The sequence below is a fragment of the Dothidotthia symphoricarpi genome, assembly GCF_010015815.1.
Source record: "Dothidotthia symphoricarpi CBS 119687 unplaced genomic scaffold P153scaffold_19, whole genome shotgun sequence".
NCBI lineage: Eukaryota > Fungi > Ascomycota > Dothideomycetes > Pleosporales > Dothidotthiaceae > Dothidotthia > Dothidotthia symphoricarpi.
Genome location: NW_022985026.1, coordinates 806892 through 824782, shown reverse-complemented (window position 1 = coordinate 824782; position 17891 = coordinate 806892). Strand labels below are relative to the sequence as shown.

General features: G+C 50.6%; 8 protein-coding genes across 8 annotated transcripts; 3 read left to right on the top strand and 5 right to left on the bottom strand.

Annotated features, from left to right (window-relative positions):
- Positions 1-21: 21 nt before the first annotated feature.
- On the bottom strand, positions 22-987 carry P153DRAFT_378707 (alpha/beta-hydrolase; the record flags this gene model as incomplete). The annotated part of the gene is made up of 2 exons (XM_033669818.1): positions 22-839; positions 888-987. The coding sequence occupies 2 exons, from the start codon at positions 985-987 to the stop codon at positions 22-24; spliced, it is 918 nt and encodes a 305-aa protein (XP_033520296.1).
- A 2126-nt stretch (positions 988-3113) lies between these two features.
- Positions 3114-3884, top strand: P153DRAFT_348110 (uncharacterized protein). The gene has a single exon (XM_033666190.1). The coding sequence runs from the start codon at positions 3172-3174 to the stop codon at positions 3877-3879; it is 708 nt and encodes a 235-aa protein (XP_033520295.1). The 5' UTR covers positions 3114-3171; the 3' UTR covers positions 3880-3884.
- Positions 3885-5069: 1185 nt separating this feature from the next.
- Positions 5070-6311, bottom strand: P153DRAFT_389349 (uncharacterized protein; the record flags this gene model as incomplete). Its single annotated transcript, XM_033670836.1, has 1 exon — positions 5070-6311. The coding sequence occupies one exon, from the start codon at positions 6309-6311 to the stop codon at positions 5070-5072; it is 1242 nt and encodes a 413-aa protein (XP_033520294.1).
- A 441-nt stretch (positions 6312-6752) lies between these two features.
- Positions 6753-9333, bottom strand: P153DRAFT_298817 (glutaminase A; the record flags this gene model as incomplete). The annotated part of the gene is made up of 4 exons (XM_033664236.1): positions 6753-7474; positions 7528-8954; positions 9008-9099; positions 9160-9333. 4 exons carry the CDS (start codon positions 9331-9333, stop codon positions 6753-6755), a joined length of 2415 nt encoding a protein of 804 aa, XP_033520293.1.
- Positions 9334-9723: 390 nt separating this feature from the next.
- Positions 9724-11223, bottom strand: P153DRAFT_348103 (uncharacterized protein; the record flags this gene model as incomplete). The annotated part of the gene is made up of 2 exons (XM_033666189.1): positions 10609-11223; positions 9724-10546 (listed from the first exon to the last, which is right to left on the bottom strand). Exons 1-2 carry the CDS (start codon positions 11127-11129, stop codon positions 9724-9726), a joined length of 1344 nt encoding a protein of 447 aa, XP_033520292.1. The 5' UTR covers positions 11130-11223.
- Positions 11224-12235: 1012 nt separating this feature from the next.
- P153DRAFT_408813 (uncharacterized protein) lies at positions 12236-13624 on the top strand. Its single transcript, XM_033672061.1, has one exon. The coding sequence runs from the start codon at positions 12308-12310 to the stop codon at positions 13514-13516; it is 1209 nt and encodes a 402-aa protein (XP_033520291.1). The 5' UTR covers positions 12236-12307; the 3' UTR covers positions 13517-13624.
- A 734-nt stretch (positions 13625-14358) lies between these two features.
- P153DRAFT_348100 (cryptochrome-2) lies at positions 14359-16371 on the top strand (the record flags this gene model as incomplete). Its single annotated transcript, XM_033666188.1, has 1 exon — positions 14359-16371. The coding sequence occupies exon 1, from the start codon at positions 14401-14403 to the stop codon at positions 16369-16371; it is 1971 nt and encodes a 656-aa protein (XP_033520290.1). The 5' UTR covers positions 14359-14400.
- P153DRAFT_348097 (TfdA family taurine catabolism dioxygenase TauD) lies at positions 16243-17862 on the bottom strand. Its single transcript, XM_033666187.1, has 4 exons — positions 17486-17862; positions 17342-17436; positions 16776-17217; positions 16243-16698 (listed from the first exon to the last, which is right to left on the bottom strand). Exons 1-4 carry the CDS (start codon positions 17709-17711, stop codon positions 16391-16393), a joined length of 1071 nt encoding a protein of 356 aa, XP_033520289.1. The 5' UTR covers positions 17712-17862; the 3' UTR covers positions 16243-16390.
- Positions 17863-17891: the final 29 nt, after the last annotated feature.

Genomic DNA, 17891 nt, shown 5'->3' with positions numbered 1-17891 from the left:
GATACATATATGTGAGTATCTCTACTTGCACTGATCCTCACTCAGGTTCGTCATGTCAACATTGGTATACTCAAGATGGTCCAGGTTGATGAATCCCATTGCAGTGCCTTTGTTGCAATCAGCAGCCTCCTGTCCAAAGCAGCGGAATGTTGTTTCCGGCGTTTGATTCCCACTAGCGTCGTCCAGTTCGTAAATTTCAGTGCGCGTGTGTTGGAAGCCCATAGCATTCGAAGGCAAGCCCGGAACGCCATCGGTATTATGCGTAACGCGGATCAGGGTTCCCAACTGCGTATTGCTTGCTCCGGACAACTTGTCAGTGAAGTCGGCGTATGCTGGGTTGCCGACACGAGGGGAACCGAAGGTGTATGCAATGTTGAGAGGCACGCCAGCGGCTTTTAGATCTGTGTAGGCGAGACTGGCGAGAGCACCTCCCAAACTGTGACCCGTGATTGTGGTCGAGTAGCCTGGTTTCTGGGTACGCAGTTCGGAGAGAGCGGTGGTAACATTGTCCGCAACGGAACGCCACGCAACATAAAATCCGGCGTGTGCTTTGCAACCTGTGCAGCCCTGCGCTGTACCCTGCGGAATGGAAACGAAGCTGAAGTCCGTCAGGAAGTCCTGAACCGACCATGTGCCTGAGAAGGAGACAATGAATTCTCGGCTCGCATCGTCCTGAAAGATGGCGACTTGAGTGTCAGTTGCGGAGTTGACGATCGTGCGCACGAGTGATGATCCGGAGGGTGGGCTAGGGCATTTGCCTAGGTTGAAAGTGAAAGTTGCTAAAGATGCTACTGAGAATTCGGTGTATCGTCGCAAGGTTGCGTAGAAAGCAGAATTAACTGATTAGGTCAGATATCATTCGTAACCGGAGGGAGAAGTTTACGTACTCTGAACCCTGGGCTGGGTTTGTCGCACAGTCAATTCTGTAGGCAGAGAGAAGGCGAGAGGCACCACTAAAGCAGCAAGAGAGATGGTGACGGCTTTCATGATGGCTCGGATTAGTGTCGATTGAGTGTGATGCTGATACTCTGTTGGACATGGCTAAAAGCTCAACTAAATACATTTCCAACCATGAACATACATTGAGATAAACTAGCATAATGCAAGATATTGGCAAGGTTAGATACACATTTGCATATTGCTTGCAATCTGTGAAGCTTACTACAAGAAAGCGTTTCCGGAACTGAGTAGCTTGTGACCTGGATTTGGTGAAGGCAGTTCAGGTGTGGTACTATAAAAAGTTCGAAAGCAGACCAAGCTCCGGGAACCGAGGCGGGAAGCCCCTGGGATTATCGGAAGATCAACCGAACTCCTTTGCGCCAAGGTCAAATGCGGGGAAAGAAAGCAATGTGGAAGTGGGGATACGATAGGTTTAGTACTTATTGAGAAAGCTCCGAGGAAAATCGGTATACATCCCTTGCTCGAGCGTCGGTGTGAAGCATATAAGTGGAAGGATCAGCGTACCAGGAGTTTATGGTTATCTCAAAGCTGTAAAGGTCTTGTCGAGGGGTTGTTGGCGGGCAACAATGCTACCTCTGTCGATCGGATACCCTCGTCGACCTTGTTTGGTCAATACCTCCAAGCTCTCAAACTTTCCTTCGATCTATAATAAGATACCCTTACTTTAGTCCGTGAAGGAATTGCGACATCAACCAATAATGTTGTACCAAAGGATTATTCACATCAGGTCATCAGAATAGGCTGTTTAGTTACAGACAGTGTTCCCAAGTAGTGTATTGTGTTCTTCTTGGTACGTGCTAATATAGGTGACCTTTCAGGTGTCTGTTCTTTGCCTGCTTCAGCGTACGGCCTTCGTTAAAATCCATCACACCCTTGTCTGTTTGGGTCTTGTTAACTCTGTTCGATTTTGAAATATTGAGAATGTGTTTAGTGTGGCAATAGGCTACCTACGTTTATTTCCAGATTATTACGCTTGCGGAACAGAAATTCGATCCTCACATCAGCTTGGGTGACTAACACCCGCATGAAGGAATGAGAAGGATGGTAAGCAAGAAATTGGCACCACGGACTTTTGCCGCCTCACCGGGAACCTTTAGAATCTGCTAGATACAAGATTGTGGTATGACCTCCGAACCGGCGCAGCTTGGGAAAAACTCTTCATTCCTTAACCCTACAATCTTCACGTGCATCCGAGGCTTTTTCCGCGTTCAACCTCAACACCTGCCAGATTTCCACGCACACGTTAGCAAAGCACTATACGAGGTGCCACGGCAGATCATCCCCAATACATCGGTGTTAACAACTACGTACAAGGGCTCGTTGATACCAGATCTGACAAAACCTTTTGATATTGGCTTGTTGACCATAATTCTACTGACACAGTACAACTCATTGAGTACTAGGCTGAGGTTAAAAGTATTGCCATTGCTCATGACGGGCGAACTGGCATGAAAGACTGCACCTCGGTGTAAGCGGATATGTTCTCAAGCTCCATATGATAATACCCAAGCCACTCGCATGATGCATGTGGTGAGTAAGACAGCAATTGTGCTATGGCAGCCATCTATGTCGCTACGAGAGCCTTGCATTCGACCATGCGCAAAGTAAGGTTTGTAGTTCATCTTAGTCTCTGAGGTTGAATAATAAGGCCCAAATCAAACGCAACTTGCGGACGGGATAAAACATCCAGATCTCGACTCAAGGGATAGTTTCGACATCAAGTCTGAGTTCAAGCCTTGGTTTGACAGCTTTGGCGATCGAACTACATGATTGTTCGTAGATTCATTACATCGTAAAGCATTTGTTTGATGAAGTTTGTGAACCATTCCAACAATGGGGCACAGAAGGTACTTGCGACATGTTCTTTCTCTGAGGCTAGGCAGCGGTGTCAGTATATGCATAGTTTTGGTGAATCTGATGATACTGATATGATGTAAGTGAACCGGTCGCGCAGACAGTAATACCGCCAATAGATTATACAGCAGATATCAGACGGATGTAAAGTTTATTGAGCATACTCAGAACCGAAACTGGGGACCTGCGCCGTCAGCAAAAGTCAATGCGTGGCTCCACTATGTAAGAGCTTCGCCGCAATAAGCGCTCAAGTTCGCAGGCTTATCTCAATAACTGTGTTCATCGTCCTAGACTTCCGATCTTCCTCTTCTTGTCACTCGTCAAACCGTACATGCTTATCTACCTACTATTTCTATTATGCCCCACAGCTCTTCCAACCACGACCATAACAGTGCTCTTGGCCATGGTGCTTCATGGAATCACGTGCACACAGCCTCAACTCCAAATCCCGCTGTGCCACAATCCACAATTCCTCCACCTCCACCGCTTCCACCTGCTTCACGTCCCAAGAACCCAAAAATATCATGTACTATTCCGCCACCGCTTGGACTGCCTTCGAGTTTCGGCTACGAGCCCGTCGGCAAAGACATGGCGAAACGGATAATGATGTTCCTTGCTGAAGAGAAGACTGAGCATCGCGCACCACCTTTAGTCCCTTGCCATATGTTCTTCTATGGTTCTCTCATGGATCCTGATGTCCTTCAAGCCATAACCGGGTTGCCTGAAGCGCCCTTAGTTAAAAAGGGCACTATCACCGGCTTCTCGATCAGAATGTGGGGCACCTATCCTGCCCTGGTACCATGCAGTACCGGAGAGGTTAAAGGAACTGTGTGGGAGCTCACTTCAGAAGCTCACTTCCGGCGGCTCGCCGACTATGAAACATTAGCATACACATGGTGCGAATGCAACGTTGTGCTGGAAGATGGAAAATCTCTCTCCAGCTGTCGTACGTTCTGTTGGGCTGGTGATGTCAACAGTCAAGACTTGGAGGAAAGAGAATTTGACTTCGAGCGGTACCAGAAGCACTTCAAACCGTCCGTCTTACGCCGCGGTACCCCGAGTTAGATGAGTATATCTCTTATAGCTTCCTCGACGTTCTGGAGAATCTTTGAATACTATTCCACAATGTGTCATTGGCTCTTATCCTCAAAGTGTTCCTATCAAAAACGTTTGGTGACTAACATAATTCGCCGTTTATGGTTTGCCACTTCCATTGATGCCGAAATTGGATGTATGTTACTTTCTTTGATCATGCAATCTAATTGTAGAATCCTATTTCGTGATTGCTATCTGCTACAAGGCAGATCTTTCAGACCCACTTGGAATACTGAATGCTGCTACACCGCAATGACGTCGAAAAAGGAAAGGCGAAATCTAGCGGAGGAAGTAGCGCAGCTGACAGACTTCACCAGCACAGAAAGTGCTAGAAACCAACGGCCAAAAGAGAACATCCACGCGAGCGACTGGACGAGCCCCTGAACCCTCCTAACCGCAAGAGTAGAGAACGCATTGTTTCCGACTCATTCTCGATAGGCACTACATGCATGAAGGCGGACGCAAGCTACCTTGGGAATCAGTACCTCTTAAAACACCCACTAAGTTCGCGTTGATACTAAGGGATGAACGCATGTTTGTAAGTTCTATACAAACCTATTGTTTAATTGTGTTTGGGTTGTGCAATAAATGGTGTTTGTGAAGGGAGTGAAATATCTGGTGGGGAGATCAAATTATCAATACAGCTCGATTCTATAAGCTGGCTTCTCCATGACCTTAGTCAGATGACACTCTGAAAGAAGAGCTTTGAATTGATTGATTTGAAGATACATCGAGAGGATCTTGCAGCATTTCAAAGGCTTGTTCGCTCAATATGACCAAACTCAAGTGGTGTTGAACTACAAGTGAATGAAGCGTACTGACGTGAATTTCTTCAGCATTGCCACGCTCGACGCATGATTTCTACAGAAGATGGACTCGACTCTTCGGCGACACGGATAAGCGATCCATACTGTATAATTTTGAGAGTGACTATACCATCCGTTCTCACGCCGGCCGGCACGAGCAAGATCAATATCGTCGGCGAGTGCTACATACACAATGTTATGGATGGATAGAATGTGCATCTCATAAATAGTGGGCGATTGACCAGAGAAGTCCTGGCGATAGAATGAGGCAACACGTTTGGTCTCATGGTCATGTTTATATTGCGCACATGAATGGTGAATGCAACGACATACTTAATCCTCAGCCCCACCTCCCTACAACTCCTCATTCTCTCCATCTCCATCCACCAGCGCCATACTCGTTTCCTCAGAAGCACTCCCCCCATCATCACCACCACCACCACCACCCCCCAACAAACCCATCCCACCAAACAAATCTCGCACCCGCCCCCTAACCACCCCACCATCCCTCCTCACCCCCGCCCACCGCCTAACCGCGCCCCCCAGCACCGCAAGCTCAGGCGGCACCAGCGCCGTATCCCCCGGCCAATCCGCCCTCCCAGGCTCAAACGACGTATACGTAAGCAACTCGCGTTTCAACCCCGCAGGGTAATAGTAATACCCGCTTTTATGCTTATGACGCGGGATTAACCCTCGCTTACGCTCTGCCTCTGCGGATTCGGGGTTCGCGCGGTCGGATGCTGGACGCGCGGCGTACGCGGCGATGAAAGCAGCGAGCACGGGGTCTAGGGCTGGGATGCCACGCGCGTAGAAGCGCGCTATCGTGATTTCCAGTGTTTCAAGGTGGCATGCTCGGAGCTTCGTTTTGTGCATTTGCGCGATTAGGGCGGTGGTCAGGGGCTTCTGGACGAAAGACGGCAGGCCCAGGTGCAGACTCGCATTATAAAGGTGGATTTTCTCCAGGAGACTATCTGGCGGGGTGATGATGGGCAGGTTTTCTGGTCGAATGTTTATATTTTTGTCTATTTTGTTGTCGAGGACCTTCTGCATAGCGCGCAGCCAGGGGATGACATACGCCGTGATCTCATCGGCGCGGAGAAACGACACTTGGCTGTCGTACTGGTGTACGTATTTCTTCCCCGGCTCGATCTGCTCGGGATAATCTCTTGTGAACTCGCTGAGCCCCTTTTTCCCGTGGTACACCGAGTGCAAGTGCAGCCGCGGGTATCTAACCGGCAGACAAAGTTGCGTCGCGGTGGGGTTGTAACGGAAGAACTCGTCCGCAGTTGTGGAGCAGCGCATGAGCGTGCGGCGATCAAGCCCTTCGTCGGGTATGGTGATGGGGGTTTTGGTGCGGAAGTGTTTTATGTCTTCCTTGACGTGGCCGTAGCGCGTGTACAGGCGTCCGAACTTTTGTGGCTGGATGGTGATGAAGCATTGGGTTTTTTGCGCGCCTGCGTCGGCGTCGTGGGCGTTGCATACGGCGATCTGGTCGAGGTATAGGCAGTCAATATAGTCTGCGTGCTTTTTGGCTAGTTGTTCGAGGTATTCTTCGTGCGCCTTGATGACTCGGCCTTTTTCGTCGTATAGCACCATTTTGTCGTTTGCTGTGGAATTTTATCTAGATCTCGCCTTGAGTTTGCGTATGCATGTTGCCTCGAGGATATTAGTATGTTGGTTGATAAGGTATCTCGATTTCTTTGTTCCTTCTATTCTGTAAATAGCATCATGAATACTTCTTTGACTTGGCCGTTGTCAAAGTAAGAATCGACGTTCAATGGCTCATCCGCGGCAACTGGAGAACATACATTCCGAAGTAAAACACAAGCTCTCCGCACAAAGAAAACGACAAATGCGCTGGTCATTATGGTAGCGGCTGGATCATGGGAAGAGGGGTGGAACTGTACTATGCTAACTTGTCATAAAGCGCCTCCACAACACGAAGCCTACAGTCGTAAACTCACCTTTCAGAGATCATCTATACATTCCGCCGCCTAGCTAGTCAGTCACTACCCAAACTCTTCTTATATCTCATCTTCACGTCCCCCCACACGCCCTCTCAAGCGCCAAGAACGCAAAATGCCCGCCAACAACCGGCCTAGCAAAGAACCACGGCCCAGGAAACCCACCATCTTCCTCCGTAACATACAGATCCGTGAACGGGCGATCCGTAACCGTCTCATTAAGCCACAGCGCCACTCGATCCAAGATCTCCGAGCGCACTTCCTTCGAAGCCACGGCAGCGGCTTCGAATTCCCAATCAGACTTTGTGTAGAGGTGGCGAGAGTCGAGGGGTAGTCCGTATCGTTGCATGACTGCGGAGTACCACTCGGACTGGATGTCGTAGATGTGGCTGGGGATGAAGTCTTTGGTTATTGGCGTGCGGCCGGAACTAGACTTGCCGGAATTCAAAGGCTGCTGGGCGTTGTCGTTGCCAGAGGAGAAGCCTGAAGTGGATGAAACCGAGGAGGAGTTTGTTATGGAAGGGTGGAAGCAGAGAATTGCGTCAGCGTAGAGGGAGTACAGCGTTGTCCAGCTGCCGTACCAGTCGTATGCGAGCTTGGCGTGTGATCCGTCTCGTGAAATACCGTACTCTTGCCACTTTTCGATATAGGTATCAGAGATGTTTCGATACTCATCAGCATCACCAGATCGGTCCAAGAGGTCTGCTATCTCGCTGAAGGCTTTGATCCCAACTATGCCCTTCAAGGCCAGGTTTGTCTGCAAAGGAAGCCAGCCGGCGAAGTCGTCGGTGCTTACTATGAAGACTGTCAGTTAAATGTAGAAGTGAAAAGCGAATCTCTGAACTTACGTTGATTGTGGGGTTCAAGAGCGTCCTTCACGAGGTAACTTGTCCACTGCTTCCATAGATCGTAGCTACCGCCGAGCCATTTCTTCGCCTGGTTGACGCCCTTCGCTCCACCGCCCCAAGTCTCGTCAATATGCTCAACACCATCATGCGTACCCAAGTTTGACAACGCAAACGGATTCTCGTGCAAGTCGGTGTGATCTACGGCACTACCTACAGTTGACCACACAGATTGGGCCTCTGCGTCAGAGCCATAGGTCAGGGAGTTCACGAGAGCCAGACCCATGATAAGCATATCACCACACTCTTCCACTGGCATATACTCGTCGGCTCCATCAGCATGTCCAGTGAGGTTGGGGAAATGTGCACCAAGGTCGTGCATCGAATACTGGTTCGGGTACTGACCACTCAACTGGTGCTCAAGGAGTGGCTCCAGCAGATACGCAAGCCACTTTGGGTTGGTGTAGAGGAAGAACGGGAAAGCCGGAAAGATGACATCGACTGTTTGGGAGTTACCGTTCGAAGAGATTTCCTTGAGGAACAGCAAGGGATTATCTGGGGTCCCGGAGAAGCTTGTTGCGCCCATCGCCTGTCGAGCCGACAGTGCGACGATATCCACGTAGTTTGTTGATCCCGATTGATAGGCATCGATACGGAGCTGTTCAGAGTAGTTGCCCGCCAGACTGTTGGCATTGGCGAAATCGCCGTAGTGGAACTGTATGAGCTCGTTGTCCCAGGGGAACCACGACTTCCACAAGGGTCGCATGAATGTAAGGCCGCGCGCGGAGGCATACTGTGTGACGGGGTCTTGGATGTGCGTGATAGTGAACAATACGCTGCTGCTTGTAGAAGCCGTGGATCCTGACGAATTTGCCAATTTGAATTGCTTCGCGAAAGCGAACACCGGCTCGTCATCCATGATGGCGCGGAACGACTCATCGATGGTATTCTGCAGCGTCCCTGTGCGAGCGAACCTCTTGCGAAGCAGCTCGGAAGTACCAGCTTCATGTTGAACATCCCCCGGCCCGGTGAAGTGCAGCTGACCCCACTCTGGCTGATCGTTCGTCTCGGTAAAGATCTGCTCCACCTGACGCTTGACTTTCCATGTCTTGAGGGGCTTCATTGGCTCAACGGCCTCCTCTTCTGTGAGACCCCACTCTATGAGACTCTCGCGCTTCCCGCTGACCCATTGTCCGTTAACGTCGACGTAGATGTTGACATCGAAACTTCCCTCCACATAGATGCTGAGATATGCCGCCGGAATCGCCTGCCGCAGAGTCGATGTAGGTGTGATGGGAGAGAGGAAGGAGAGTGTGATTTCAAGGGCCTTTGCGCTGGCCAGCTTGGATGGCGCGGGGAGAGAGTACGTAAGGTTCGTTGTCGACGCGTCGTACTTGGCGCCTTTGTAAGTGGAGTATGCGATAGTGTAGCTGCCAACTGCGTTAGCTACGGATACACTCAAAGGCAATCATGGGCGACATACTCGTCGCTATCCTCAAGCGAATCGTGGGGCCGGCCCAGCAGCGGAAACACTTCGTTCGAATCGGGAAGAGACGCAAGGACACCAAAGCCGATCTGCGATATGATCCGTTAGCACGGCGTAGATACGGTACGCTCGATGAATGGGTTCCGTACTTCGGCGCCAGTCCAGAACATGGGCCATTTGCTCCATGGCTCATGCCTTGCATTCTGGAGCCATGTGCTCAAGTACGGGTTTCTCACGATCAGCGGGAGAACGGGTGGTTGGAGGGTCGACGCACTCGCGACGCTTGCCAGCAGCGACGCGGGTATGATGTCTAATAGCCGCATTGCGAGCAACTAGTCTTAAACCAAGGATTCCAAACAGAGCAAAAGATAACACGATCAACAAAAGCGAAGCGTCGTCATTGAAGTTTGATTGTAGGTTGTACAGGAGGTCGGGAGCTGTCAAGAACGGAAGCTTGGGGGAGCTTCAGAATGCGGGGTTGCGGAGAGCCAATCGGCATCGTGTTCCTTGCATAGTCAGGCCGTGCATTCCATCCCTTGTTTCAGACGGCAACACGTCGTCATTCACAACTTACCCTTCCAGTTCAGACGTCGATCAATCGTAACTGTACAATGCGTTCTCGTTGAGCGAGTGCGCAACAATACCATGTAGCCATCAAGGCCGCTACGTCGATATACCTTTTACCCAACATCGATACCTCGGGAGCACTCAGATCACAAAGTAACACTCCGTACCCCATCGATGGACCCCGTCCGTTCCGCACTTGGAGTACCACGACGCTTCCAGGTGGATGAGATCATCTGCATCAACGATGAAGCATGCCTCTTCCTCACCAGCGGCGGCGTCGAGACGCCATCCCTAAACGACTTCTCCGGGCTCGGAGTGCGTACGGCCCATTCTTCGACTGGATATGCTGGGTGCGGGCGATATGACGTGTTTGAGTAAGAGCTACTCTTCTCTGGGACAGCGGGTAAAGGCCTCAGGCTCTGGTCAGGAGCATCAAGCTTCACAGATGGCGGGAAGGAAAGGCGGTAGACGCTAGACGGAGTAGATACGCCGTTGTGTCGCTGTTCTTGCGCATTTGCTTGTCCGTCCACCGCGTTTGGGCATGTTGTAGGAGTACCGCGGGGAAGGTATACGCGTGGGTGTTCTGAGGTATCGCTCGCTTGACGGTGCGGAGTGACTGTAGTCGATGGTATCTTTACCTCGACCATACTCTGGCAGCGTTCAGAAGTATGTCTGACCGAGCTCGCCATATTTTCATCCTCTATCTCGTCGTTGGTAATGCGGTCGGTATCCTCATCATCGTCCTCAGTCTCGTCCTGGCTCACAGCCCCCTCGGGCTCGATGACAGAAAGATCGTTTTCTTCACCTGCACCGTACTCCTCTTCAAGCAGTCCCAAATCTCTCAATTGCTCCCAGGTACGGTAGTAGTATCGAAACGTCGCAAACGGTTGATTCGTCGGGTCGATGAGCGCGAACTTATAGAACCGCTTCAGTTGCTCCGGACCTGCGCGCCCAGCACTCACAAGTCTGCTCATAGTTAGCCCCACCATGCCAAACATAACCTCGGAGTTCTATGTCATTCGAGTGCTTACCTGACACCCTTGTCAGTCTCGTTGTACTCGCCGAACTGCCTTTCAATTCTCTTCCGCCCATGTGCACGATGAACCCTGATTTCCACACAACTCTTCTCGTCAAACACGTCCTTCCCATTCTTGTTTGGTGGCGAAAAACACAACACCCGCTTCTCGATCTTTCTCCTACTCTCTGTACTCTCTTCCCCCTCAAACAGGCCAAACATAGTCTTTCCCCGCCATTCCTCGTCCTTGCCCGTAGACCAGCTTATGGCATGCGCCCCGTCGATGTACAGTTTGAACAGAAAGTACTGCCCCTCTGGAACCGGCGGTGAGACAGAGTATCCAATCCAGAATGTACTCCCGGGCAGCACAGGGATGTAGACGCTGCATGTCGAGGTCTTGTCATCGACGAGCGGGGGTGTGAAGTCGGTGATGCAGCGCGAAGCGAAATGTCCTGAGGTGAGAGGATAGTATTCTGGGATCGTCTCGACGTCGAACTGGGAGTGGAGAGCGATGTTGATGCTTCGGTAGGTGGGCATTGTGGCGGTCCGCAGCGAAAGTGCGCGATTGCGACTGTGAGTTGGAGTGGTTGCCGGTGTTGCTTGATCGCGCTGTCCTGAAGCGAGTCTAGCGATATAGCTTTCACCGTGAGTAGGTACACAACACATTTAATTCACCCACTGCAAAAGTATAAGATGCTACAGAATAACGTCAAGAATTGCAGCTATCCTGGCATCGATAACACATTACTGGAAACATAATTGTTATTCTGGGCTTGTGAGAGGTAAGTCTGGTGAAGATTTGAGTACAGGCTCTGCGCAGAAACCATACTGGGGCTGCTAACGCGGACACATGCGAGGATTTCTTAATGTCTCAATCGGATGTCTATCGGACAACATCCAAATCTGAAACGGTTCCAACGTTTGCATGGTACGCATTTCCCAAACGAGGACCTTCCCTTCACAGGGTCACCGTTTGCAATACGGGTTATTTGTTTGGTACTTAGATGTTCCGAACCGACGAACAAAGTACCGAAAAGCTTGCGATAGAGCCGTTCTTAACAGGCAAGTCTATGTTTGAGCATTGCTATGTTGTTTGCGAAACTGGACCCTACTTCAGTACATATATATGCCTTGGGTGGAGATTAAAGTGTAAGTCGAAGGGTACTTCAAGCTTCTGGATTGACATATAGAGGAATTTTTGAAGGTATACTTCCTCATTCAGGGTTTATTATGAACCAGATGGTCCCGCCCTCCAGTTTTCCCGCAATGGTTCAAAAGGCGCGTCTACTTTCGTGATACTCTCTCTACACTGTCCAGAACGCACTGTAATAGCTCACCGACAATGTCTACTCTATATAACAGCAATCCATCAAGAGACCCAAAATCACCTCTCCATCACACCAAGCTAGCGATCGGTGCGTTCACTATGCATGGTGCGCATCTGGACTCTCACTATATACCCTTCATCTTTACTGCCTAGCTTTTTCACTGGGTTGCTACAGAGCATTCACTATGCTCTCACCTGATATCTACGCTAGCATGCGTATTCACGTGGCCCTTTCCGACAGACCCCCGGGCGTATAAGATAAACCTCTGCCTATGCTCTCTCTTTCTTCCCACACCAATCTCTCTACTCAACAACACATCATTCTAAACTTGTTACCAACTCGATCAACATCATATCTATTCCACATTCAATCAACATCCATCCAACCATGTCAGTCACTAAATCATCCGCCAAAGTCTCCTCTCGATCGACGAAGTCGAACAAGGCCGTCAAGGGTTTTCTGACCCCGGGTCAACTGACCGAACTCAAAAAGGGCTCAAAGGTCAACATCATGGTCGGTGCCGACAACGACCGCTTCATTGGCTTGGAGGGCGCTTCAGTGAACTTGCTCGCGCACTACTCCCCCTACGCCAAGCAGAAGATTCTCAAGGACCACGCCTCTGCTCTTGTCATCCCCAATGGCTCCAAGACTTCCATTGTGTGGATCTACAAGTACATGTTCGCTGGCGAGAATGACTCTCAAGGTCTTAAACCCTTCAGCCAGCTTTCGGTCGATGAACTTACCTCTCTCCACCACCATTGCGCGTTCCTCGAGTACCAGCCTCTCATGAACCGCATCGTTGGTCGATTGAAGAGCATATTCTGCGCCATCCTCCCTTCCGTCGAGGATTTCAGGATCTTCGAAGTCGCTATTCCCGACCTCTACACCCAGGTCATCGACGTCCTGGCTTATGAGATGGTGAGCCCGGGAGCGTCTAACTGTACATCTTACATGTCGTATGCTACGGTCGACAAGTCGTTTGGGGATGCATTAGTTCAAACTATGCAGAAGGTCCTTGCCCAGCGCAAACCTCAGTTCAACCCCAACCGCTATGTTCGGTGGGCAAATGATTACGGCAAGGGCCTTCCCACGTCTGAATCTCCACGGGAAGAGCCAAGCACCTCTGAGGAGATGATGCCATCAAAACCTCTGACAACCACTGAGTCCTCGACAAACAAAGACGCCCAAGATGTGCCCGAGGTAGTGGACTACACTGCTCGTCCCCAGCGTGTGTCTTCTAAGTCACCGAGCGCTACTCCTTCCGCGGAGTCTGAAAGCCCCTCTCCCGAGCCAAAGAAGACTGCCAATTGCTTCAATTGTGGTGACGGGGGACACGTTTCTCGGCAGTGCACCGCAGAGAGCAAGAAGCAGCCTGTGAAGCAGCCGATTCACTGCTATAACTGCGGTGCTGGAGGTCACATGTCTCGGAATTGCACAATGCCTCGTTTCCAGAAGTCTGGCCACGGCCGTAAAAAGATCTTTCGTCGTGTTCAACGTGTGCCCGTCATCGAGGTCTCGACCAACGGCGAGGGTCTCCGCACATGTGACCGCGAGGTCAAGAAGGGGGAGATGACGCGGACCGGTCTGGTTGTATAGGAGGCTGGGTAGCCTCATGGATCTAGTTTGAGCAATGTGACGGAATACAAATGACTAAGACAAAGAACTTGAATATTTTGAGATCAAACGCTAGGTTTAGGAATATACCCTATCAAGATTCTTAGTAGATATGATTTAGCATTCAAGGTTTTTTTTTCAAATAATACAATGTAACTTCTCAATCGAAACATCGATGTTCAAGTCTTGCACATGTAATGTAGCACGTAGTTTGAAGTTTGCGTCTGCGCTATCCACCCACAGTTTTACTCAACAACATGAAATATAATAGGTTATGATAGTAGAGAAAGATCAATCTCAATTTACATAGAGGGCTAAATATCTTGAACACGTGTTACAACATCCAGTTTACAAGCGCAAAGTACATTGAAGATGATCTATTGCTTCCTGCCTCCAACGTAATGTGGAAACGCTGATCCAGGAAATGTTTTGGGCTGTAAGAAGGTGGGCACTATATCGCAAAAAATTCATTGGTTTCTTTGACAATACTGAGGATTGAATATGACAATAGCAGTGAAACAACTAAGCTAATATTGAATAGACTGGAGAGGATTGAAAGATATTGTGTATGAAAGTCAGACTGAGAGCGCTGTAATTCCTGTCAATTTATACACATCTCTCGACCTGTCGAACTCGCGATGCAAGTAACATTCACTCGAAAAGCATGGACATATATCATTGGTCCGATCCCCTCCGATCAGATTAGCGAAATATTTAGCGTCCGATCTATGACAGCATCTTCCAGCTCCGTGGACTTAGCTCAGGAACAGGCCCAGGATGTTCGTCATTAGACTCGTCCACGCATCTCGACTTTTCGCTTTCATACTCTCTTTTTCGTCACGTTACATACCACCCTCTACATCGCCATGCCCAAACCACGGGTCATCTACTGGTTCCGCACCGACCTGCGCCTGCACGACTCGCCGGCTCTCAAAGCCGCGCTGGACCTCAAGCCAGAATGCCTGTATCCGATCTGGACGTGGGATCCGCACTACGTGTACCGCGCGCGCGTGGGCCCTAACCGCTGGCGATATCTTCTCGACTGCCAAAACGACCTGTCAAAGTCGATCACGAGGTTGAATCCAAAGTCAAAGCTCTTTCTCATCCGAGAAGCGCCGCAAACGCTGTTCCCGAAATTGTTCAAGGCGTGGAAGATCACACATCTAGTCTTCGAGAAAGACACGGATGCTTACGCGCGAGAACGCGATGACAAAGTGATGAAACTTGCCGAAGAAGCAGGAGTGCAGGTCATTGTGAAGACAGGCCGTACGCTGTACGATCCAGATGAACTGGTCAAACAGAACCACGGGAAGCCGACAATGAGTATAAGTCAAGTGCAGAGCGCAGGCAAGAGGATTGGGAGTATTCCCCGGCCGATTCCCGCGCCTACTTCGTTACCCGATCCAGGAGCTACAGATGTGACCTTTGAGCAAGAGAAGCCAGAGGAGAAGCCGGATATCAATTCCATTCAGCGTGACGGCAACGAGGCGAGCTATTCCGCTCTTGCGGGGCCTAAGGGTGATTTCGCGTTACCTACTATGGAAGAGCTAGGGCTGAAGGAAGCCACATCGTCTCATCGAGGCGGGGAAACCCTCGCGCTGAAAACTCTGGATGAGATAATTGCAAACAAAGACTACACGGCGACGTTCGAGAAACCGAAAACCGCGCCAACAGCTTTCGAACCTCAGGCCACGACGCTATTGTCGCCACACATGCACTTCGGGTCTCTCAGCTGTCGTGAGTTCTACTGGCGCGTGCAGGACGTCGTGGACTCGTATAAAGGTAAAGCAAGTCAGCCGCCGACGAGTTTGACGGGACAGTTGCTGTTTCGAGATATGTATTTTGGGGCGCAGGCAGCGCTGGGATATGCATTCGGCCAGACGTACAACAACCCGCAGTGTCGGTTCATCCCCTGGCACTTACCTTCGGAAATCGACACCAAGACGGGTCTCATCACGGGCAAATATCTAGTCGACGATGCAAGGGCAGAAGAGTATTTCATCCGCTGGAAAGAAGGCCGCACAGGCTTCCCCTGGATCGACGCCCTCATGCGGCAGCTCAAGCAGGAAGGCTGGATCCACCATCTCGGTCGACATGCTGTGGCGTGTTTCCTCACCCGGGGTGGCTGCTACGTGGATTGGGAGCGCGGCGCCGAAGTCTTTGAAGAATGGCTCATTGACCACGAAGCGGCGTGCAACATCGGGAATTGGCAGTGGTTGAGCTGCACAGCCTTCTTCGCGCAGTTCTTCCGGTGTTACTCACCGATTGCGTTTCCGCAGAAGTGGGACAAAGATGGCGAGTTCGTGAGGCGGTATGTGCCTGAGTTGAAGGATTTCGGCAGGAAGTATATTTACGAGCCATGGAAGGCGCCTATTTCGGACCAGAAGAAGTGGGGGTGTCGCATCGAGGGGGATGGGAAGGATGCCAATGGGACGACGTACCCAAAGCCGATGTTCGACTTTCCGGAACGAAGGGATATCTGTCTCAACGGGATGAAGAGCGCATATCATATTGGTTTATATGGCAATGATCCAAGGGTTCTGGACGGGACTTGGAGGAAGCTTTTCGATGACCACGCCGAGGGTCCTACAGAGGGGAAAGAAGGACCACCAGGTGCAATGGTGAAGCATGAAGATGCCGACGGCGCGGAAAGCCACGACGAACAACCGCCTAGTCCGAAGACGGCGAAGAAAATGGCAGTGAAGAGTGAGAAGAAAGTCGCACCCAAGAAACCAGCACACAAGAGAGAAGCAAGTCAAAGCACGCTGGACAGTATGGTGACAAGGAAGAAGAAGAAGGATGACGATGTATTCCCCAACGCCACTCACTTTGGATAGTTTCACTCAACGAATCGTGCTACAACAACTCCAACGCTTCCTTCCGGCTCTTACTCCGCACATCTAAATACGGCGCTTCTCCTACACTGCACACCCGATCGCCCGCTCGCGGATCAGTGTAGTCGTACGTCGCGCAATGCCACGTACTTCTGTTGTCCCAAATAGCGAGATCATTTTGCTGCCACCTGAAGCGTACCTGAGCGTCATGGTTCTGCGTGACAATGTTGAAGAGATAGTTCAATATGAGGTCTGACTCGTCTTTTGTGACGCCGTTCAGACGTTTAGTAAAGCCTTTGTTCACGTAGACGGATTTCCAGCCCGTCACGGCTGTTGTGTAGTTGTCAGCCTACATCAAGTCTTGGTACTTTGGGGTGTTGGAGCTGAGAATAGGGAAATAAACATACGATTTGTCCGAATCACGGGGTGAACGGCCATCAGTTTGTCGCCCTGGTTCAACGGATTCCCTCTCACACCCTTCCAAATCGGATTCCCCAGCCGTTCCGCCTCTTCTAAGAAGAACCGCGCATCATGCGTCGCCGTCAGTCCCTCAAGGAACGTCTGCATCGCCGGGCTTAAACGATCGTAAATTTCGTATCCAGAGGCCCACATCGTGTCGCCGCCCGTCGGGGGTAGAGTGTGAATTTTCAACATCGCGTAGTCGGACGGCACGTTCTCGAAGGATATGTCAGTGTGCCACCCGGCCGAGGCGAAGCGCGAGACATCGGCGAGTTGGTGCGTCAGGCCGCCACCTTTTTTCTGCTTTTCGCTGCTGATAACGGAGATTTGGTCGCCGAGTTCGGAGCCTTCCTCGGTGAGGGGATGGATGTGTAGGGTTGAGGATTGGGGCTGGGGCGTGTTAGCAATCGTGAATGATTGGTGTGGTATGTGATGGTCGTTGTCCGACAGCTTGTTCAGAGCAAAACGATGAACGGCTTGTATTGGACTACTGCATCGATGGAGGGAGACATACGCATCCAGACAACTCAGTGAGGCGCAGCATCAAGTCTTTCATCTGTGTGGGCGATACAATCTGATCCCGAAGGAAGACAACTCCGCGTTGCGAAACTACATCAAATCAGATGTCATGTTGAATCAAATGCACCACAAGACATACTTGTAACCGCGAGGTCTCTGATTCTCTCGTCGCCCCATTTCAACAGGTCGGTCACTTGAAGGCCTTCAAACTCCCGTCCAATCACCGGCGTCAAGTCTTGGTGTTTGAAGTCGTCTAACGACCCTGAGTACGACAGTGGCTCCCGCAGCCTCGTCCTCGCATCAGGATGGCCGCCCACTATACCCATATTCGCCTGGTCACCTCCAACTTGCTCAACAGAAGGCATCCTACCGCTTGAGTGACAATTCAACAGCGTAACAGAAATATCTCAAACAAGTAATTCCAACAGCAACGAACTGCGGCAGAATTAGTCGTAGAAAGCTATCCCAAAGGAATCTACTTTCCGGACGTCAGGAGCATCTTATGGCATGCCGCAATGCTAGGTACTCACATGCAAGAGCTCCAG

Excerpts from the sequence above, each read along its gene's own strand:
- P153DRAFT_348097 (XM_033666187.1), bottom strand. The coding sequence starts at position 17,711 with ATGCCTTCTGTTGAGCAAGTTGGAGGTGACCAGGCGAATATGGGTATA. Across the intron at positions 17,218-17,341 it reads TCACTGAGTTGTCTGGATGC|CCCCAATCCTCAACCCTACA; the intron begins GTATGTCTCCCT and ends AACACGCCCCAG. Across the intron at positions 16,699-16,775 it reads CCCCGTGATTCGGACAAATC|CCGTGACGGGCTGGAAATCC; the intron begins GTATGTTTATTT and ends ACTACACAACAG.
- P153DRAFT_408813 (XM_033672061.1), top strand. The coding sequence starts at position 12,308 with ATGTCAGTCACTAAATCATCCGCCAAAGTCTCCTCTCGATCGACGAAG.
- P153DRAFT_348110 (XM_033666190.1), top strand. The coding sequence starts at position 3,172 with ATGCCCCACAGCTCTTCCAACCACGACCATAACAGTGCTCTTGGCCAT.